The sequence below is a fragment of the Theropithecus gelada genome, chromosome 1 (assembly GCF_003255815.1).
Source record: "Theropithecus gelada isolate Dixy chromosome 1, Tgel_1.0, whole genome shotgun sequence".
Taxonomy (NCBI): Eukaryota; Metazoa; Chordata; class Mammalia; order Primates; family Cercopithecidae; genus Theropithecus; species Theropithecus gelada.
The window spans coordinates 16052017-16070275 of NC_037668.1; the positions used below are offsets into that span (position 1 = coordinate 16052017).

General features: G+C 40.7%; 1 protein-coding gene across 2 annotated transcripts in view; it reads right to left on the reverse strand.

Annotated features, from left to right (window-relative positions):
* Positions 1-9457: 9457 nt before the first annotated feature.
* The window catches only part of CTSS (cathepsin S), a 36293-nt gene continuing 27491 nt past the window's right edge, over positions 9458-18259 (reverse strand). For both annotated transcript variants that reach the window (XM_025378832.1, XM_025378823.1), the window contains one exon: positions 9458-10224. In XM_025378832.1, the coding sequence (XP_025234617.1) occupies positions 10125-10224 (100 nt within the window). In that variant the 3' untranslated portion in view covers positions 9458-10124. The remainder of the gene's footprint in view (positions 10225-18259) is intronic.

The following is an 18259-nucleotide window of genomic DNA, read 5'->3' on the forward strand; positions in this document are numbered from 1 at the left end:
GTGGGTATACATTTTTCTCGCAAATGTTTACCACTAAGACCTTAAGAAACTTAAAAGTAGGGGGAAGCTGACAGAAAAAGAGATTAAAAAGTAAAATATACGCGCGCACACACATATATACACACTAATATATATTACATTACGTCTGAGGGGCGGGCACCGGAGACCAGAAGAGCTGCACGCGGCTGCACGCGCTCTGCCCGATGCGCATGCGCTTTCTTTCAACGGTCACCCGCTGGGGCGCGACAGTGACTTTTTGACCCCCAGTTGAGGTCACCTTTCCCGCCAAAGCGCAGCGCAAGGCGCACTGGGAGCCTCAGACACGGGAAGGCTCAGCGCCACGTCTCAGGCAGGGAAAAGTCACACAGAAGGGGGAAGGTTAAAGTAACTGCATGTGCAGTTACTGAATTTGATTGTTTTCTGACTTCTGATTTTCTTTCTTTTCTTTCTTTCTGTTTCTCTCTCTCTCTCTCTCTCTGTCAATCTCTCTCTCTCTCGACAGAGGTTTGCTCTTGTAGCCCAGGCTGGAGTACAGTGGCATGATCTTGGCTCACTGCAACCTCTGCCTCCAGGGTTCAGGCGATTCTCCTGCCTCAGCCTCCCAAGTAGCTGGGATTACAGGCGCCCATCACCACGCCCAGCTAATTTTTGTATTTTTAGTAGAGAGGGGGTTTTGCCATGTTAACCAAGCTGGTCTCAAACTCCTGACCTCAGGTGACCTGCCTCCCTCGGCCTCCCAAAGTGCTGGGATTACAGGCGTGAGCCACCACACCCGGCTGACTTTTTATTTTCTTATTGGAACTACTACAAATTGCACTCCCACCTTCCAGTCTCCTGTGTCTTCAGGAAACCAGTTGCTTTAGCAGTCTTCTACTTAGCTATTTCCACTGCGTTATGTCATTGGGGACAATGGATAGCTTTGAATGTAATTTGTCTCTTTTAGAAATAAAATAAGATCAGATTGGGTAGGTATTAATAGTTGGAGATTATTCAGTAGTACAAGCTTCTTAGTTTACAGGTTATTATATATCCAAATACATTTCTTACCAGTGTAAACATTCAATTACAGGCATACCTTGGAGATATTGCAAGTTCAGTTCCAGACCATCCAATAAAGCAAATAACACAATAAAGCAAATTACACAAATTTGTTAGTTTTCCATGTGTATAAAAGTTATGTTGGCTGGATGCGGTGGCTCATGCCTCTAATCCCAGCACTTTGGGAGGCTGAGGCGGGATGATTGCTTGAGACCAGAAATTGGGGATCAGCTTGGGCAACAAAGTGAGACCCTGCCTCTACAAAAAATAAAAAAATTAGGCGGAGGTAGTGGCACACACCTGTAGTCACAGCTACTCAGGAGACTTAGGCAGGAGGATCCCTTGAGCCCAGGAGTTTGCAGTTGCAGTGAGCCCTGTTTGAGCCACTGCACTCCCGCCTGGGCGACAGAGTGAGACTCTTGTTTAAAAAAAAAAAAAAAAAAAATTATGGTTACACTCTTAATATCTTAATGTATTTATTGTACATATCTTATGCTTACTGTAGTCTGTTGAGTGTGTAGGAGCATAATGTCTAGAAACACAATGCACATACTTTAATTTAAAAATACTTTATTGCTAAAAAGTGCTAATGATCATCTGAATAATCATCTTTTTGCGGGTGGAGGGTCTTGCCTTGATGTCAATGGCTGCTGACTGATCAGGGAGTTGTTTGCTGCATGTTGGGGTGTTTGTGGCAATTTCTTAAATTAGGACAACAATAACATTCACCACATCGATTGACTCTTCCTTTTACAGAAGATTTCTCTGTAGCATGTGATGCTATTTGACAGCATTTTACCCACAGTAGAAATTCCTTCAGAATTGGAGTCAATCCTCTCAAACCCTGCTGCTACTTTGTCAACAAAGTTTATGTAACATTCTAAATCCTTTGTTACCATTTCAATCTTGTTCACAGCATCTTCACCAGGAATAGATTCCATCTCAATAAATCACTTTCCTCAATCATCCATAAGAAGCAATTCAGCCGGCAGTGGTGGCTCATGCCTGTAGTCCCAGAACTTTGGGAGGCTGAGGCGAGCAGATCACAAAGTCCAGGAGTTTGAGACTAGCCTGGCCAATATGGTGAAACCCCGTCTCTACTAAAAATACAAAAATTCGCCAGGCATGATAGCACGCCTGTAATCCCAGCTACTAGGGAGGCTGAGGTGGGAGAATAGCTTGAATCCAGGAGGCTGAGGTTTCAGTGAACTGAATCATGCCACTGTACTCCAGCCTGGGCAACAGAGCAAGACACCATCTAAAAAAAAAAAAAAAAGAAGAAGCAATTCCTCAGCAGTTCAAATTTTGTCATAAGATTGTAGCAGTTCAGTCCCATCTTCTCATCTTCAGGTTCTACTTCCAATTCTGGTACTCTTGCTATTTCCACATCTGCAGTTACTTCCTCCACGGCAGTCTTGAACTTCTCAAAGTCATCCATGAGGATTGGAAAAACTTCTTCTAAAGTTAATAATTCACAATAATTATTAGACCAAGATTTCTTCTGTTAATATTGATATTTTGACCCCCTCCTATGAATCACAAATATTCTTAATGCCATCAAAAATAGTGACTCCTTTCCAGAAGGTTTTCAATTTTCTTTGTCTACATCCATCAGAGGAATCACTATGGCAGCTACAGCCCTTACAAAATGTATTTCTTAACTTATAAGGCTTGAAAGTCAAAATTACTCCTTGATCCATGGGCTGCAGAATGGTCTTTTTGTTAGTAGGCATGAAAACAACATTAATCTCCATGTTCATCTCCATTAGAGCTCTCGAGTGACCAAGTGCATTGACAATGAGCAGTAATATGTTGAAAGGAATCTTTTTTTATAAGCAGCAGTAGGTCCCAACCATGGGCTTAAAATATCCAGAAAACTATGTTTTAAGCAGATGTGGTGTCATCCAGGCTTTGTTGTTCCATTTATAGATCACAGGCAGAGTAGATTTAGTATAATTCTTAATGACCCTAGAATTTGCAGAATGTTAAGGGAGCACTGGCTTCAAATGTAAGTCACCAGCTGCATTATCCTCTTGTGAGGAGAAATTCATCCTGTCCGCTAAAGCTTTGAAGGCATTCATTTCTCTTCTCTATCTATGAAGGTCTTCAGTGGAATCGTCTTCCACAAAGCTGTTTCACCTACGTGGAAAAAGTGCTGTTTAGGATAACCACCTGCATCAGTTATCTTAGTTAGATCTTCTGGATAACTTGCAGCTTCCACATCAGCACTTGCTGCTCCACCTTGCACTTTTTTTTTTTTTTTTGAGATGGAATCTTGCTCTGTCACCCAGGCTGGAGTGTGGTGGCGCGATCTCAGCACTTTTGTGTTATGGAGAATGGCTTCATCCCTGAAACCTCATGAACCAACATCTGCTAGCTTCAGACTTTTCTTCTGCAGCTTCTGCATCTCTGTCAGCCTTTTTAGAGTTGAGGAGTTAGGGCCTTGCTCTGGATTAGACTTTGGTTTAAAAGCATGTAGTGGCTGGCTCAATCTTCTATTCAGACCACTCAAACTTTCTCCAAATCACCAATAAAGTTGTTTCACTTTCTTATCATTCATGTGTTCACTGGAGTAGCACTTGCAATTTCCTCCAAGAACTTTCCCTTTACATTCACAACTATTTGGCACAAGAGGCCTTTCAGCCTATCTTGGCTTTTGGCATGCCTTCTTCACTAAGCTTAATCATTTCTAGCTTTTAAGTGAGAGGCATGCAACTCTTTCTTTCACTTGAACACACAGACAACAGTGTAGGGTTATGAATTGACCTAATTTAAATGTTGTTGTGTCTTAGAAAATAGGGAGATCCAAGGAGAGGAAGAGAGATGGGGACACAGCCAGTAAATGGAGCAGTTAGAACACACACAATATTTATTGATTATATTCACCATTTTACATGGGTTCGGTTTTTGGCTTCCTATGACAATTATCATAGTAACATCAAAGATCACTGATCACAGATCACCATAGCAGATAATAATAATAATGAAAAAGTTTAAAATATTGCAAGAATGACCAAAATGTGACACAAAGACATGAAGTAAGCATATGCTGTTGGGAAAACAGCACTGACAGACTTATCTGATGCTGGGTTGCCACAAACCTGCAATTTGTAAAAAAATAAAAATAAAAAATAAAAAAATGCAATATCTGCAAAGCACAGTAAAGCAAAGTACAATAAAACAAGATAAGCCTGTATTCGTAAACTTTGACATATCTTCATTACAAAGGAGAAAACAGCCACCCTAGATATGAAAAGATTTGCCCAAAGTCATTCAACTAGGAGAGAAATGAAGACTAGAACCTTGTGAACAGGATTAAAAATAGTGAAAATCTTGGTCTAATAATTATTCTGAATTATAATTGTCACTGTTTTTTTTGTGTGTGGTTTTTTTGTTGTTTTGTTTTGTTTTTTTGAGATGGAGTCTCACTCTTTTGCCCAGGCTGGAGTGCAGTGGCATAATCTTGGCTCACTGCAACCTCCGCCTCCCGGGTTCAAGGAATTCTCCTGCCTCAGCCTCCCCAGTAGCTGGGATTACAGGCATGCACCACTACATGCAACTAATTTTTGTATTTTTAGTAAAGATGGGATTTCACCATGTTGGCCAGACTGGTTTCGAACTCCTGACTTCAGGTGATTTGCCCACCTTGGACTCCCAAAATGCTGGGATTATAGGCGTGGGCCACTGTGCCCAGCCACTTTTTTTTTCTTTAGAGGCAGGATCTCTTTCAGTCTCACAGGCTGGAGTGCAGTGGTGCAATCATACTTTGCTGCGGCCTCAAGCTCCTGGGCTCAAGCAATCCTCCCGCCTCAGCCTCTGTAACAACTAGGACTGCAGGTGTGTGCCATAACACTCGGCTACTTTTTAATTTTTTTGTAGAGTCAGGGTCTTGCTATGTTGAGCAGACTGATGTTGAACTACTGGCCTCAAGTGCTATTCCTGCCTTAGCCTCCCAAAGTATTTCAGGCATGAACTACTATGCCAGGCCTATTTTCACTTTTTTTCATTTTCTTTTGAGACAGTCTTGCTGTGTCGCCCAGACTGGAGTACAGTGGTGTGATCTCAGCTCACTGCAACCTCCCCTTTCTGGGTTCAAGCAATTCTCCTGCCTCAGCCTCCAGAGTAACTGGGATTACAGGCATCCACCACCACGCCAGGCTAATTTTTGTATTTTTAGTAGAGGCGGCATTTTGTCATGTTGGCCAGGCTAGCCTCGAACTTCTGACCTCAGGTGATCTGCCCGCCTTGGCCTCCCAAAATGCTGGGATTACGGGCGTGAGCCACCATGCCCGGCCCCCTTTATTACATGTTCTGATTTATAGTTTTTCTGGTAACTTAGAGTATGCATACTTGAAGCATCATCAAGATTCTCATCTAGAAGAGAAGAGTCAGAAAAGCATAATTTGATTCAAAGAAATAGTAAGTCTTATGCCTGTAATCCCTGTACTTTGGGAGACCAAAGTGGGAGGATCACTTGAGGCCAGGAGTTGGAGAGCAGCCTGGGCAACATATTGAGACTCCCATCTTTACACACACACACACAAATAAGCCAGAAATGGTGGCTTGCACCTCTAGTCCCAGCTACTGGAGGGGTGGGGAAGGTGTGTGAGGTGAGAAAATAGCTTAAGCCCAGGAGTTCAAGGCTGCAGTGAGCAGTGATGGCACCACTGCACTCCAGCCTGGGTGACAGAGTGAGACTCTGTCTCAAAAAAAAAAAAAAAAAAAGAAAGGAAAAAAAAGAGAAAAGAAATACTAAGTATCTGTTATATTTATGTTACATGTTTTAATGGCATTGTCTCATGGACGCCTAGTTCTGGAATATTTAAATCTTCTTGTTTCTTTTTTTAAATATAATTTTTCAATTCTTTTTGGCTAATTTTCTCTGTATCATTCAAATTTTAGTGTATGTGCTGCCAAAGTGAGCACCATTTCCTTACTTTTATTATACAGTTTAAAATTCTGTCAACTTTTACTCTGTGATGGCTCCCAGGTTTATTTTTTATTTTTTTGCTGTTTTCAGAAAATGATATATTTAGGTAGTTTAGGGTTTTATCACCACACATATAGACTACTAGAATATCTTTTAGATTGTTTCTTTTTTTTCTTCAGACGGACTTTCATTCTTGTTGCCCAGGCTGGAGTGAAATGGCACGATCTTGGCTCACTGCAACCTCCGCCTCCTGGGTTCAAGCAATTCTCCTGTCTCAGCCTCCCAAGTAGCTGGGATTACAGGCGCCCACCATCATGCCCCACTAAATTTTGTATTTTTAGTAGAGACTGTGTTGGCCAGGCTGGTCTCCAACTCCTGACCTCAAGTGATCTGCCCGCCTCGGCCTCCCAAAGTGCTAGGATTACAGGCATAAGCCACCACGCTTGGCCTAGGTTGTCTCATTTTAAAATTTTATTTATTTTATTATTTGCCAATTTATTTATTTTGAAACAAGATCACACAGGCTGGAGTGCAGTGGCACTATCATGGCTCCCTGCAGCCTCAGGCTCCCGGGTTCAAGTGATCCTGCCACCTCAGCCTTTCCTGTAGTAGCTGGGACTACAGGCACGCATCACCACACCTGGCTAATTTTTTTATTTTTTGTAGAGATGGAGATCTTTTTATGTGCTCATAACAAGAGGCAGGAGGATCACTTGAGTCCAGGAGTTCAAGACCAGCCTCTCGAAATTCTGACCCAAGTGATGCTCCCACCTCAGCCTCCCAAAGTGCTGGGATTACAGGTGTGAGCCACTGTACCTGGCTTTTAAAACTTTTTCTTCAAATCATCTTGCATACTGCTGTCTAAAAATTGTTTCAGAGTTTTTTCCATCATTCTGTAAATCCTAAATGTTTTTGTTTTAAATTTATATTTTTAGATAATTTTTTATGTCTATAAGTTTGAAATGACTTATTTTTAACAATTTCCCTTTATATTGGGCATACAGTGAAATTTTTAAAAAATATTTCATTATTCTACTTGTTTAGTTCAGGCATTCTTTACTTGAGAGCCACAACTCTCAAAGGCTTCTTGGATAGAATTCAGGGAATTTGTGAATTTGTATGGGTAAAAAATTCCATTTTTATTTTTACTAATGTAGGGGAGAACATATCTTTCCTTCTATCCATCCTAGATTTAGGGCTGAGATCCCTATAACAAAAGAGAAATTAGCAAGAGAAAAGCCTGCACATTTATTTAACATAAGTTTTGCATGACATGAGAGCCTCCATAAGGAAATAAAGGCCCAAAGAAACAGTTGAACTTGAATGTTTTTTATAGTAGGTTTGATGAAGAGCAGCCAGTGATGGAGAAATGTCATAGGGCAAAGTGTGAACAAGCTAAATGTAATACACTGGGGGAAACTGAGCAGGCCTGTTTGTTTAGATTCCTCTTTGTGTCCCTGTGCTTTTGGAGGTAAGGATGCTCCTTTTCTTTGGGTGCCGTGAGAGCACCTCTTACATGAGAGTCTTATGATGTACTTCAGGGGAAGATCAGAAAATTATTCCCAGGTTTAATGGCTGCTTCTAGGGAGAAGGGCAGGCAGAAGGTCAGAGTCACCTTCCTGCTTCTGCAATTTCCTCAAATGCCTTCAGCTTAAAATATTCAATATGTCAAGGTGCTATATTTTGTGTAGGGTGTCCTGAACCCCATCACTAACCTCAAACTGAAAGGATTTTCTTCAATTCTGAACATAGTTCAAAAACCACAGTAATATTAGCCATACTTCATCATCAAAAGAAAACCCAGATATTTTCATATCACATTACTTTTTTGCATCTGTTTTCATTATGCTCATCACTACTTCAAATTTAGGATAGATATTAACTCTTATTTAATGCATTTATAAAGATGCATGCATATTAGTATATAACAAACTTATCTTTTAACATTTTAATAACTGTATTTTGATATAATTAGATTCCTTTGTAATCCTACATATTTTATGCATTTAAAAACATGATTCTGAGAAGGCATTCATAAGATTTATCAGATTGCTAAAGACTAAGAACCCATGTTTTTGTTCTACTTTCAATACCTGAAAAGTTGCGGATAAAACAAAAATTATGTTAAAACTGAAAAGTAGGCTGGGTTCAGTGGCTCACGCCTGTAATCCTAGCACTTTGGGAGGCTGAGATGGGTAGATCACCTGAGGTCAGGAGTTTGAGACCAGCCTGACCAATGTGGCAAAACTCTGTCTCTACTAAAAATACAAAAATTAGCTGGGCATGATGGCACACGCCTATAATCCTAGCTACTCGGGAGGCTGAGGTAGAAGAATTGCTTGAACTCAGGAGGCAGAGGTTGCAGTGAGCTGAGATGGCGCCACTGCACTCCAGCCTGGGCAACACAGTGAGACTCCATCTCAAAAAAAAAAAAAAAACCAAAAACTGAAAAGTAATCAACTAAATACTTTTTAACTATAATATTCTATACACATTTGATGATAGCCATGTATTATGGTATTATTTATGTTTTTATATTTAACAATTCTTGTTCCTGAAAATGTGCTTTATGGAGAAGGAACCAGAGTTTGTGAAATTAGTTTAGGTCAATTTAAGATGTATTAATGACATTATCCCACACATTGTTCATGTCATAGGCATGAACTTAAAAAATTTAAAGTTCCTGCTGCCTGCTTAGATGCATCTACTAATCTAGAGCAGTTGTGAGGAAGATCCATCTGAACTAGATAAAAATATGAGCAGTGGAGTATTGGTTATTTTATTCTGGTTGGCTCAGTTATTTGCCAAAAAAAGGCCCTGGTCAAATTGTTGATCACTAGGTAAAAATAATTTGGACTAATACATTAAATTGTTGATCATTAAAATAATTCTTTCAAAGTGCTTGTCTTTTATGCATTTGTTTACTTTAACATGATTTAATTTAAAAATATGTGTTGAATCCTCTTTTTTTTAAGACAGGGTCTTGCTCCGTCACCCAGGCTGGAGTGCAGTGGTGCAATTACAGTTCACTGCATTTCCACCCTCCTGGGCTCATGTGATCCTCCTATCTTAGACATCTGCATAGCAGGGACCACAGGCACACACGCCATCCAAATATATCCTTCTTCACCAAAGTTGTGGCCCTAGCTTTAGAAAAAGGAAACTCCTGGATAGTTTCCTTTTTTTTTTTTTTTTTTTGTGGAGACAAGGTCTCACTATGTTGCCCAGGCTGGTCTTGAAATCCTGGGCTCAAGGCTATCCTCCTACCTCAGCTTCCCAAAGTGTTGGGATTACAGGCATTAGCCGCTACACATGGCGTTTTGAATCCTTTTATGTGCAAAGATACAATCTGAACTCTTAGGACATTTATAGCCTAATATTTTCTTCCATCAAAGTTGCTAAAGCCCATCACCAGAATACCACAATTAATATTCTCAGGATAGATTATTAATAGTTGCCTAGGAATAAGAATGGTATGTGGCAATGACAGAAATTTGAAATGGCAGATTTATTAAGTACTTTTAAGCCATCAAGTTACAAAAGGCTATCAGGGGTCTTAAAAAGACAAAGAGTATAAAATAAAACAATGAACAATGACAGATTGTTTTAGGTTGAACAATTTTTATACAGTTATATCTACAGTACACTACTAATTTACTTAGCAAACTTTTTCCTGAGATTTGCAAATTTTAAAAAACGAAGAATCAAACTATATTATCTTTTCTGTTTTTTGGAAACAGAGTCTCCACTCTGTTGTCCAGGCTGGAGTACAGTGGTGTGGTCTCAGCTCACCACAGCCTCAACCTCTTGGGTTCAAGGAATCTTGTGCTTCAGCCTCCCAAGTAGCTGGGATTACAGGCATGCACCATTACGCTTCGCTAATGTTTTGTATTTTTAGTAGAGACGGGGTTTCACCATGTTAGCCAGGCCTGTCTTTAACTCCTGGCCTCAAGTTGATATGCCTGCCTTGGCCTCCCAAAGTACTGGGATTACAGGCATGAGCCACCGTGCCTGGCCTCAAACTATATTTTTAAATTAGTACAGTAAATACACATTAATCGTGACACAATTATTTCTTCTGGATACAGCAGGAAAAATTAAGTTAAGAGAAAGTGCTTCATATTTCTTGATTTGTTATAAAAAGAAGAGATCCTCTCTAGATTTCTGGGTAAGAGGGGAAACTAGCAATCCCACAATGATTTCCTTTATTTCTTGCCATCCGAATATATCCTTCTTCACCAAAGTTGCGGCCCCAGCTTTAAAAAAAGAAATAACACAAAATTACAAATGCATGCAATCAAATCATGTTATCAACTTTTTATCTCATTGTTTTTCTCCTGTAAGTGATTATATATGAAAGACTGTAAAACAAAATTAGAATGAAATAATATAGTAGTTTCTCCAGGGATTTTAGGCAATTCAAAATAATGGTTTGGAAAGCTTTAGTGCTATATTGATGAATAGACTTAATACCTAAGGAAAACTATAGTAAGATCCATCCCAGTCCTTTAATCCTCCTACTTTGCAAATATGACTTCTCTAAGGAAAGATTATTAGTATCTTTTATAAGGCTCTATCTCTAAATTTTTTTATAACAGTATCGTGGGTAATGATTTTCCATCAAACTTAAATTCCTCTAGAGAATGCCAATTAAGAAATATTTTTGAGTTACTACTGTGAAAAAGCTATAGGGGAGGGAATTCTAAAGCCAACAACAAAAATGCAGCTCTGAAAGAGTTTTTGATCTAGAAGTGGAGTTGCGATAAGACTTTCTTATAATTAAAGCTATTGAAAAATGAGCCAGGCATGGTGGCTCACACTTGTAATCCAGGTGCTTTGAGAGGCTGAAGTGGGATTGTTTGAGGTCAGAGTTTGAGACCAGCCTGGGCAAAATAGCAAGTCCCTGATTCTACAATTTTTTTTTTTTTAATTAGCCAGGCATGGTGGCATGTACCTGTATTCCTTAGCTACTCTGCAGGCTGAAGTGGCAAGATCATTTAAGCCCAGGGGTTTGAGAGTACAGTGAGTTATGATTACACCGCTGCATTCCTGACACTCCAGCCTGACCCTGTCTCAAAACAAAACAAAGCAAAACAAAACCAAAAAAAGGAATATTCTACCTGGCACTGGAAGTGTTCAAGCAAGCGGAGGCTAATTGTTAGCGATGTTGCAGAGAGAAATCATGGGTCGGATTAGGGTTCGAGTAGATCAGTGTTTTACTTTTTGATTTCATGGACTTAGAGGAGTTCAAAAGGTTTTTACAGATCGATATACAGTTATCAATTTCTAAATTAGCATGTATGGACACCTTTTTTTTTTTTTCTTGCAGATGAAGTTTCGCTCTTAGTTGCCCAGACTGGAGTGCAATGGTGCAATCTCAGCTCACTGCAGCCTCGGCCTCCCGGGTTCAAGTGATTCTCCTGCCTCAGCCTCCCGAGTAGCTAGGACTACTACTCCTGGCATGTGCCACCACGATGGCTAATTTTGTATTTTTAGTAGAGACCGGGGTTTCTTCTTGTTGGTCAGGCTGGTCTCCAACTCCTGACCTCAAGTGACCCACCCACTTTGGCCTCCCAAAGAGCCGGGATTACAGGCGTGAGCCACCACGCCCGGCTGTATGGACATCTTTTTAAAAAAGTATACTATTGGCCAGGCACGGTGGTTCATGTCTGTAATCCCAGCACTTTGGGAGGCAGAGACGGGCAGATAATTTGAAGTCAGGAGTTCGAGACCAGTCTGGCCAACATGGTGAAACCCCATCTCTACTGAAAATACAAAAATTAGCTGGGCATGGTAGCATGAGCCTGTAGTCCCAGCTACTGGAGAGGCTGAGGTATGAGAATCGCTTGAACCTGGGAGGCAATGCGGAGGTTGCAGGAAGCCAAGATTGCACCTGTGCACTCCAGCCTGGGCAACAGAGTGAGACTGTCTCAAAAAAAGAAAATAAATAAAAACCATACTACTTACTGTCACCATTATGTTGTAAAAGAAAATTCATTTTAACACCAAAAGCAAAAATTCCAAAGACATAATCTCTATTTTAAGGATAGTCTTTTGAGTAAATAAATTTAGATTAATGAAAAAGTTACCAAAATATTCTTATTTTTCTTATTTTACCAAGACTGATGAAAAAACTTAGAAAATCCTTGTAAGAGGAATGATTTCTGAAGCTCTTTATCATTCTGAGATTTTGTAGTGGTAGGTATATAAATATCATACAAGGCAAAATTCATTAAGTGCTCTAGGATACAAATAAAAGTGTGAAATTGAGAAAATGCCTAGTGTGTCTGGAGAGCAGTAAGAAATTTAGTTGAAAGGAAAACTGGATATCTTTAGTAGAATAGCGGAAAAAGAGGATAGAAAGCTGGTTTGGGGTCATGTTGTGAACAGCTTAGAACAGCCTGTGGAGGAACACGTACTTCAATTACAAAGGCAAAGGGAAGCTGTTACAAATTTTGGCTCAGGGACTCAAAGGTTGTGTTTTTGCATGCAGTGGAGAACCTAAGAAATGCTGGTTTATTGTTGGAAGACAAATGACACCATTTAAAAGGACTGTGCTTTAAGAGGCCTTAAATATTCTATGTATCAGCCCTCACTGGACCTTTTGCAGGTCCTATTTTTTTCTCTCTGTACCATTTAACACAGTTGTCTACTCCCACCTTACTGGTCTCTTGGCTTTAAGACACTACTATGTTCTGATTTTCTTATCTCTCTCTGGTCAGTCCTTCTCAAACATTTTCATGAGCGCCTTTCTTTGCTTCCTTTCACTTAATTGCCACTCCACTGCTTAGAAATTTTTGATGGCTCTCCATGCCTTTACAAGAAAATTCAAACTTCATCATCTCCTCTAATCAACCAATGGCTGTAGTGGGTTCTTTTGTTTGTTTTTGACACAGTCTCACCATGTTGCTCTGTTGGAGTGTGGTGGTGCAATCACAGCTCACTGTAACTTCTTCAACCTCCTGTGCTCAAGCAATCCTTCTGCCTCAGCCTTCCCAGTAGCTAGGACCACAGGTGCATACCACCATGCTCGGCCAATTTTTTGTTTTTAGTAGAGAAGAGGTCTCACTATGTTGCCCAAGCTGCAGCAATGCTCTTTTAGTATCTAGTTTAATAAGCAAAAGCAATAACAATAATCTGGCCAGGCTATCATTGATATTAATAGACACCACTTATTTAGCACTTACTCTGTGCCAAACAGATTAACATAAATTATCTAATTTAATCATCATCATGTGAGGTGAGTATTATCTTCTTTTACTAAAGAAAAAAACAGAAGGGCAGAGTGGTAAAGTGGCTTGCCAAAAGTCACATGGATAGTAAATTGTGAAGCCAGAGTTCAAATATAGGATTATTTTATTCCAAAGCCCACTCTAACTTTTATACTATGCCTATCCCTACAGTTATCTCTGTGAGTGAAATCATATGGGGAATGAAATTGAGACCAGTACATCTAGAATCTCATGTAATTTATATCTTACTATGGTCACTACCTTAAATAATAGGTAAAATAAATAATTTTAGATGAACTGAGTTTGGACCTGAGATCTAGTATGAAAATTGAATTGAAGGTCTAGTTACTAGCAGTATTAATTCAGTCCGGGAGACCAAGGAATCCCAGACCCCATTCAACATCTAGATAATTTGCTTTTCTTAGTTTTACCAACCAAGATCAATTGCCCCCAATTTTTCAAAAGATCCCAGACTTCTTTTTGACTAAGTCCTGCTAACTTCCCTTAAACAATGAAACTGATTTAAAAAAAAAACAATCTTAAGCTAAATAAAGTATCTGAGGACAAAGTCTTGCCTTCAGAATTATACAAAGTCTGCTCCAAATGTTCATTCCGGTACTTATCAAGTTGTATATTTTTTTATTAATTCTATAGCTCTTTCACTCAAACTGTTCAACTTTAGGTAAGTTTGTTAACTAAATGCCTGTCTCATAAGAGTACTTTAAAAATTAAATTACAAAATGTATTTAAAGTACTCACACAATATTTGGTATATAGCCAATGCTTACTAAGTGAAGGTAGCTATTTTTATTATTATCCAGGTATGAGTACATCTGATCGGACTCAAGTAGAGTACATCTACTTTTTTTTTTGAGACGGAGTTTTGCTCTTATTGCCCAGGCTGGAGTGCAATGGCACAGCCTTGGCTCGCCGCAACCTCCACCTCCCAGGTTCAAGTGATTCTCCTGCCTCAGCCTCCTGAGTAGCTGGGATTATAGGCATGTGCCACCATGCCCGGATAATTTTGTATTTTTAGTAGAGATGGAGTTTCTCCATGTTGGCCAGGCTGGTCTCGAACTCCCAACCTCAGGTGATCCTCCCACCTCGGCCTCCCAAAGTGCTGGGATTACAGGCATGAGCCACCTAGCCAGGCTGAGTCCGTCTACTTTAAAATATATATATATAGCCTTCTTCTAGGGTGATCACCAGTCCCAGTTTGCCTGGGACTGTCCTGTTTTTAAAAAGAAAGTCCTAGGTCTCAGAAAGCCTCGTAGCCCTTAGCAAAGTGGGAAAGTTGATCAATGCCAGTTTCCTTTGTAATAGACTGAAGTCCTGGGCTTCTTAGGCTGTGCCAGACACTCTTCTAGGCATTAGGATTACAGAGACAAAGTCTTTCTAAAGCCTAGGTTCTAGAGGAGAAACATACAGTAAACAAAGAAATACTTGATGATATAATATGATAAGTACAATAAAGAAAAATAAAGCAGGATAAGGGATACAGAGTGTTAGGAGACAGAGCTCAATTTGAGGCGGAATGGTTGGGAAAAGCTTCGCTGAGTGGATGTTTGAGCAAAGATGCAAGTGAGGCAAAGACCTGGATAAAGAGCTAGAAATAAGCATGGTGTGTCAAGAAATAGCAAAAAGGCTAATGTGCCAGGAGCTGAATGAGAGAGGGGAGAGTAGTTGGAGAGGTGGTTGGAGAGGCAGGCTAAGGCCAGATAATGTCATGCTTTACAGGTCATGGGTTTTATTCTGAATGGGAAGGAAAGCCATTAGAGGGTTTGGGGTAGAAGGGTAACATAATCTACTTTATGCTTTAAAAAGATAACTCTGGTTAATGTATAGAGGATTGACTGCAAGCAAACAAGAGGGAAGCAGCTACCATTACAAGATTATTGCAATAGACCAGGAGATAGATGGTGGCTTGAACTCTAATGGTAACAGTAGAGGTATTGAGAAATGCAGGCATATCTTGTTTTATTGTGCTTCGCTTTATTGTGCATTGCAAATTTTGCATTTTTTACAAATTGAAGATTTGTGGTAACCCTGCATGGAGCAAGTCTATTGGCACAATGTTTCCAACAGCCTGTGCTCACTTCATGTCCCTGTGTCATATTTTGGCATTTCTCATAATATTTCAACGGTTTTCATTATTAGCAAATCTGTTATGGTGAACTGTGATCAGTGATTTTTTTTTTTTAATTTTTGAGACAGGGTCTCACTCTGTCATCCAGGCTGGAGTGCAGTGGCACAATCACAGCTCACTGCAGCCTCAACCTCCAGGGCTCAGGCTCCTGCCTCAGCCTCCCAAGTAGCTGGGACCACAGATATGCACCACCATGCCCGGGTAATTAAAAAAAAAAAAACTATCTGTAGAGACAGAGTCTTGCTATGTTGCCCAGGATGGGACCAGTGAACTTTAATGTTACTATTGTAATTGTCTTGGGGTGCCATGAGCCACACGCATATAAGATGGTGAACTTAATTGATAAGTGGTGTGTGTTCTGACTGCTCCACTAACTGACACTTCCCTCATCTCTCTTCTTTGGCCTCCCTCTTCCCTGAGATACAATGATATTGAAATTAGGCCAATTAATAACCTTACAATGGGCTGGGCACGGTGGCTCATGCTTGTAATCCCAGCACTTTGGGAGACCGGGGCGGGTGGATCACCTGAGGACAAGAGTTCGAGACCAGCCTGGCCAACATGGCGAAACCCCGTCTGTACTAAAAATACAAAATTAGCCAGGTGTGGTGGTGCGCGCCTGTAATCCCAGCTACTCCAGAGGCTGAGGCAGGAGAATTGCTTAGAACCTGGGAGGCAGAGGTTTCAGTGAGCCGAGATTGCGCCACTGTACTCCAGCCTGGGCAACAGAGGGAGACTCTGTCTCAAAAAACAAAAACAAACAAACAAAAAACAACCTTTCAGTGGCTTCTAAGTGTTCAAGTGAAAGGAAGAGTTCTACATCTCTCATTTTACATTAAAGCTAGAAATGATTATGCTTTGTGAAAGCCAAGGTAGGCTGAAAGCTAGACCTCTTGAACCAGTTAGCCATGTTGTGAATGCAAAAGGAAAGTTCTTGGAGGAAATTAAAATGCTACTCCAGTGAACACATGAATGATAAGAAAGCAACACAACGGGCCAGGTGCAGTGGCTCATGCCTGTAATCCCAGCACTTTGGGAAGTTGAAGCAGGTAGATAACTTGAGCTCAGGAGATCAAGACCAGCCTGGGCAACATGCTAAAAATACAGAGATTACCTGTGCCTGGTGGCACGTGCCTGTAGTCCCAGCTACTTGGAGGGCTGAAGTGGGAGGACTGCTTGAGCCTGGGAGGCAGAGGTTGCAGTGAGCTGAGATTGTGCCACTGCACTCCAGCCTGGGTGACAGAGTGAGACTCTCAATAACAACAAACAAACAACAACGAAAAAGAAAGAAAAAGAAAGAAAGAAGAAAAAGAAAAGAAAAGGAAGAAAAAAAAGAAAGGGAAGAAAGTGAACTGGCCTTATCGCTGATATGATTTGAGTGGTCTAGATAAAAGAGCAAAGCAGCCACAACATTCCCTTAAGCCAAAACCTAATCCAGAGCAAGGCCCTAACTCTCTTCCATTGTAAGAAGGGTGATGAAACTAAAAGTTAAAGAAGTTAAATCACCTGCCGAAGTTCTTCTATGCCTCCAGTGCAACCTATGCCACCTCTATTTTAGCATTTATCACATTGAGTTGAAACGGACTATACATGCACCTGCCTGTTTCCTTTACTCCGTTAGACTAGGAGTACCTTGAGGGATGGTAGAAAAGCTGCATTTTTCATTTCCAATTACTAGTTCCTAGCTTGGCACATGGTAGGTACTCAATATATGTTTGTTGAATCAGTGTCTGAATGAAGATGCAAAAATGAACAAGAGACTATCCTACCTTGAAGAAGTTTACATTTTAGTGAATAGAGCATGGTTTGCACAAATAGCTATAACACAAAGGATATGTGTAAAATACTATCATAGAATTCATAAAGCATTGCCAAAGCTTAGGAAATAGAGAAACAATTCTAAGTGAATGGGGTATGAAAGAGATAGTATTTGAGGTAGGATTTAAAAATGAATAGGATTTGTAATGACTTTTTTTTTTTCATTTTAAAATTAATATCTTTATTTTTTTTCTTCCTTTTTTTTTTTTTTTTTGAGACGGAGTCTTGCTCTGTCACCCAGGCTGGAGTGTGGAGCGCAGTGGCGCGATCTTGGCTCACTGCAAGCTCCGCCTCCCAGGTTCATGCCATTCTCCTGTCTCAGCCTCCCGAGTAGCTGGGACTACAGGCATGTGCCACCACGCCCGGCTAATTTTTTTTTCTGTATTTTTAGTAGATACAGGGTTTCACCAAGTTAGCCAGGATGGTCTCGATCTCCTGACCTCGTGATCTGCCTGCCTCGGCCTCCCAAAGTGCTGGGATTATAGGCTTGAGCCACCGCTCCCGGCCTCCCTCCTCTTTTTTTTGAGATAGGATCTTATTCTGTCAATGAAGCTGGAGTTGAGTGATGTGATCATGGCTCACTCACAGCGACCTCAACTTCATGGGCTCAAGTGATCTTCCCACCTCAGTCTCCCAAGTAGCTGGGACCACAGGTGTGTGTCACCATGCCTGGCTTATTTTTGTACAGAGATGGGGTCTATGTTCCCCAGGCTGGTCTTGAACCCCTGGGCTCAAGAGATCCTCCCAGTTCAGCCTCCCAAAGTGCTGGGATTACAAGCATGAGCCAGTAAGCCTGGTTGGACATACTATGTTTAACTTAATTTTTTTTTTTTTTTTTTGAGATAGGGTCCTGCTCTGTCACCTAGGCTAGAGGGTGGTGGTGTGATCATGGCTCACTGTAGCCCTAAACTCCTGGGCTCAAAAAATCCTCCTACCTCAGCCTCTCGAGTAGTTGATATTACAGGCACATGCCACCATGCCCAGCTAATTTTTAAAATTTGTTTGTAGAGACTGGGTCTCCCTATGTTGCTCAAGCTGGCCTTAAACTCCTGGCCTCAAGTGATGCTCCTGCCTTGGCCTCCCGAAGCTCTCGAG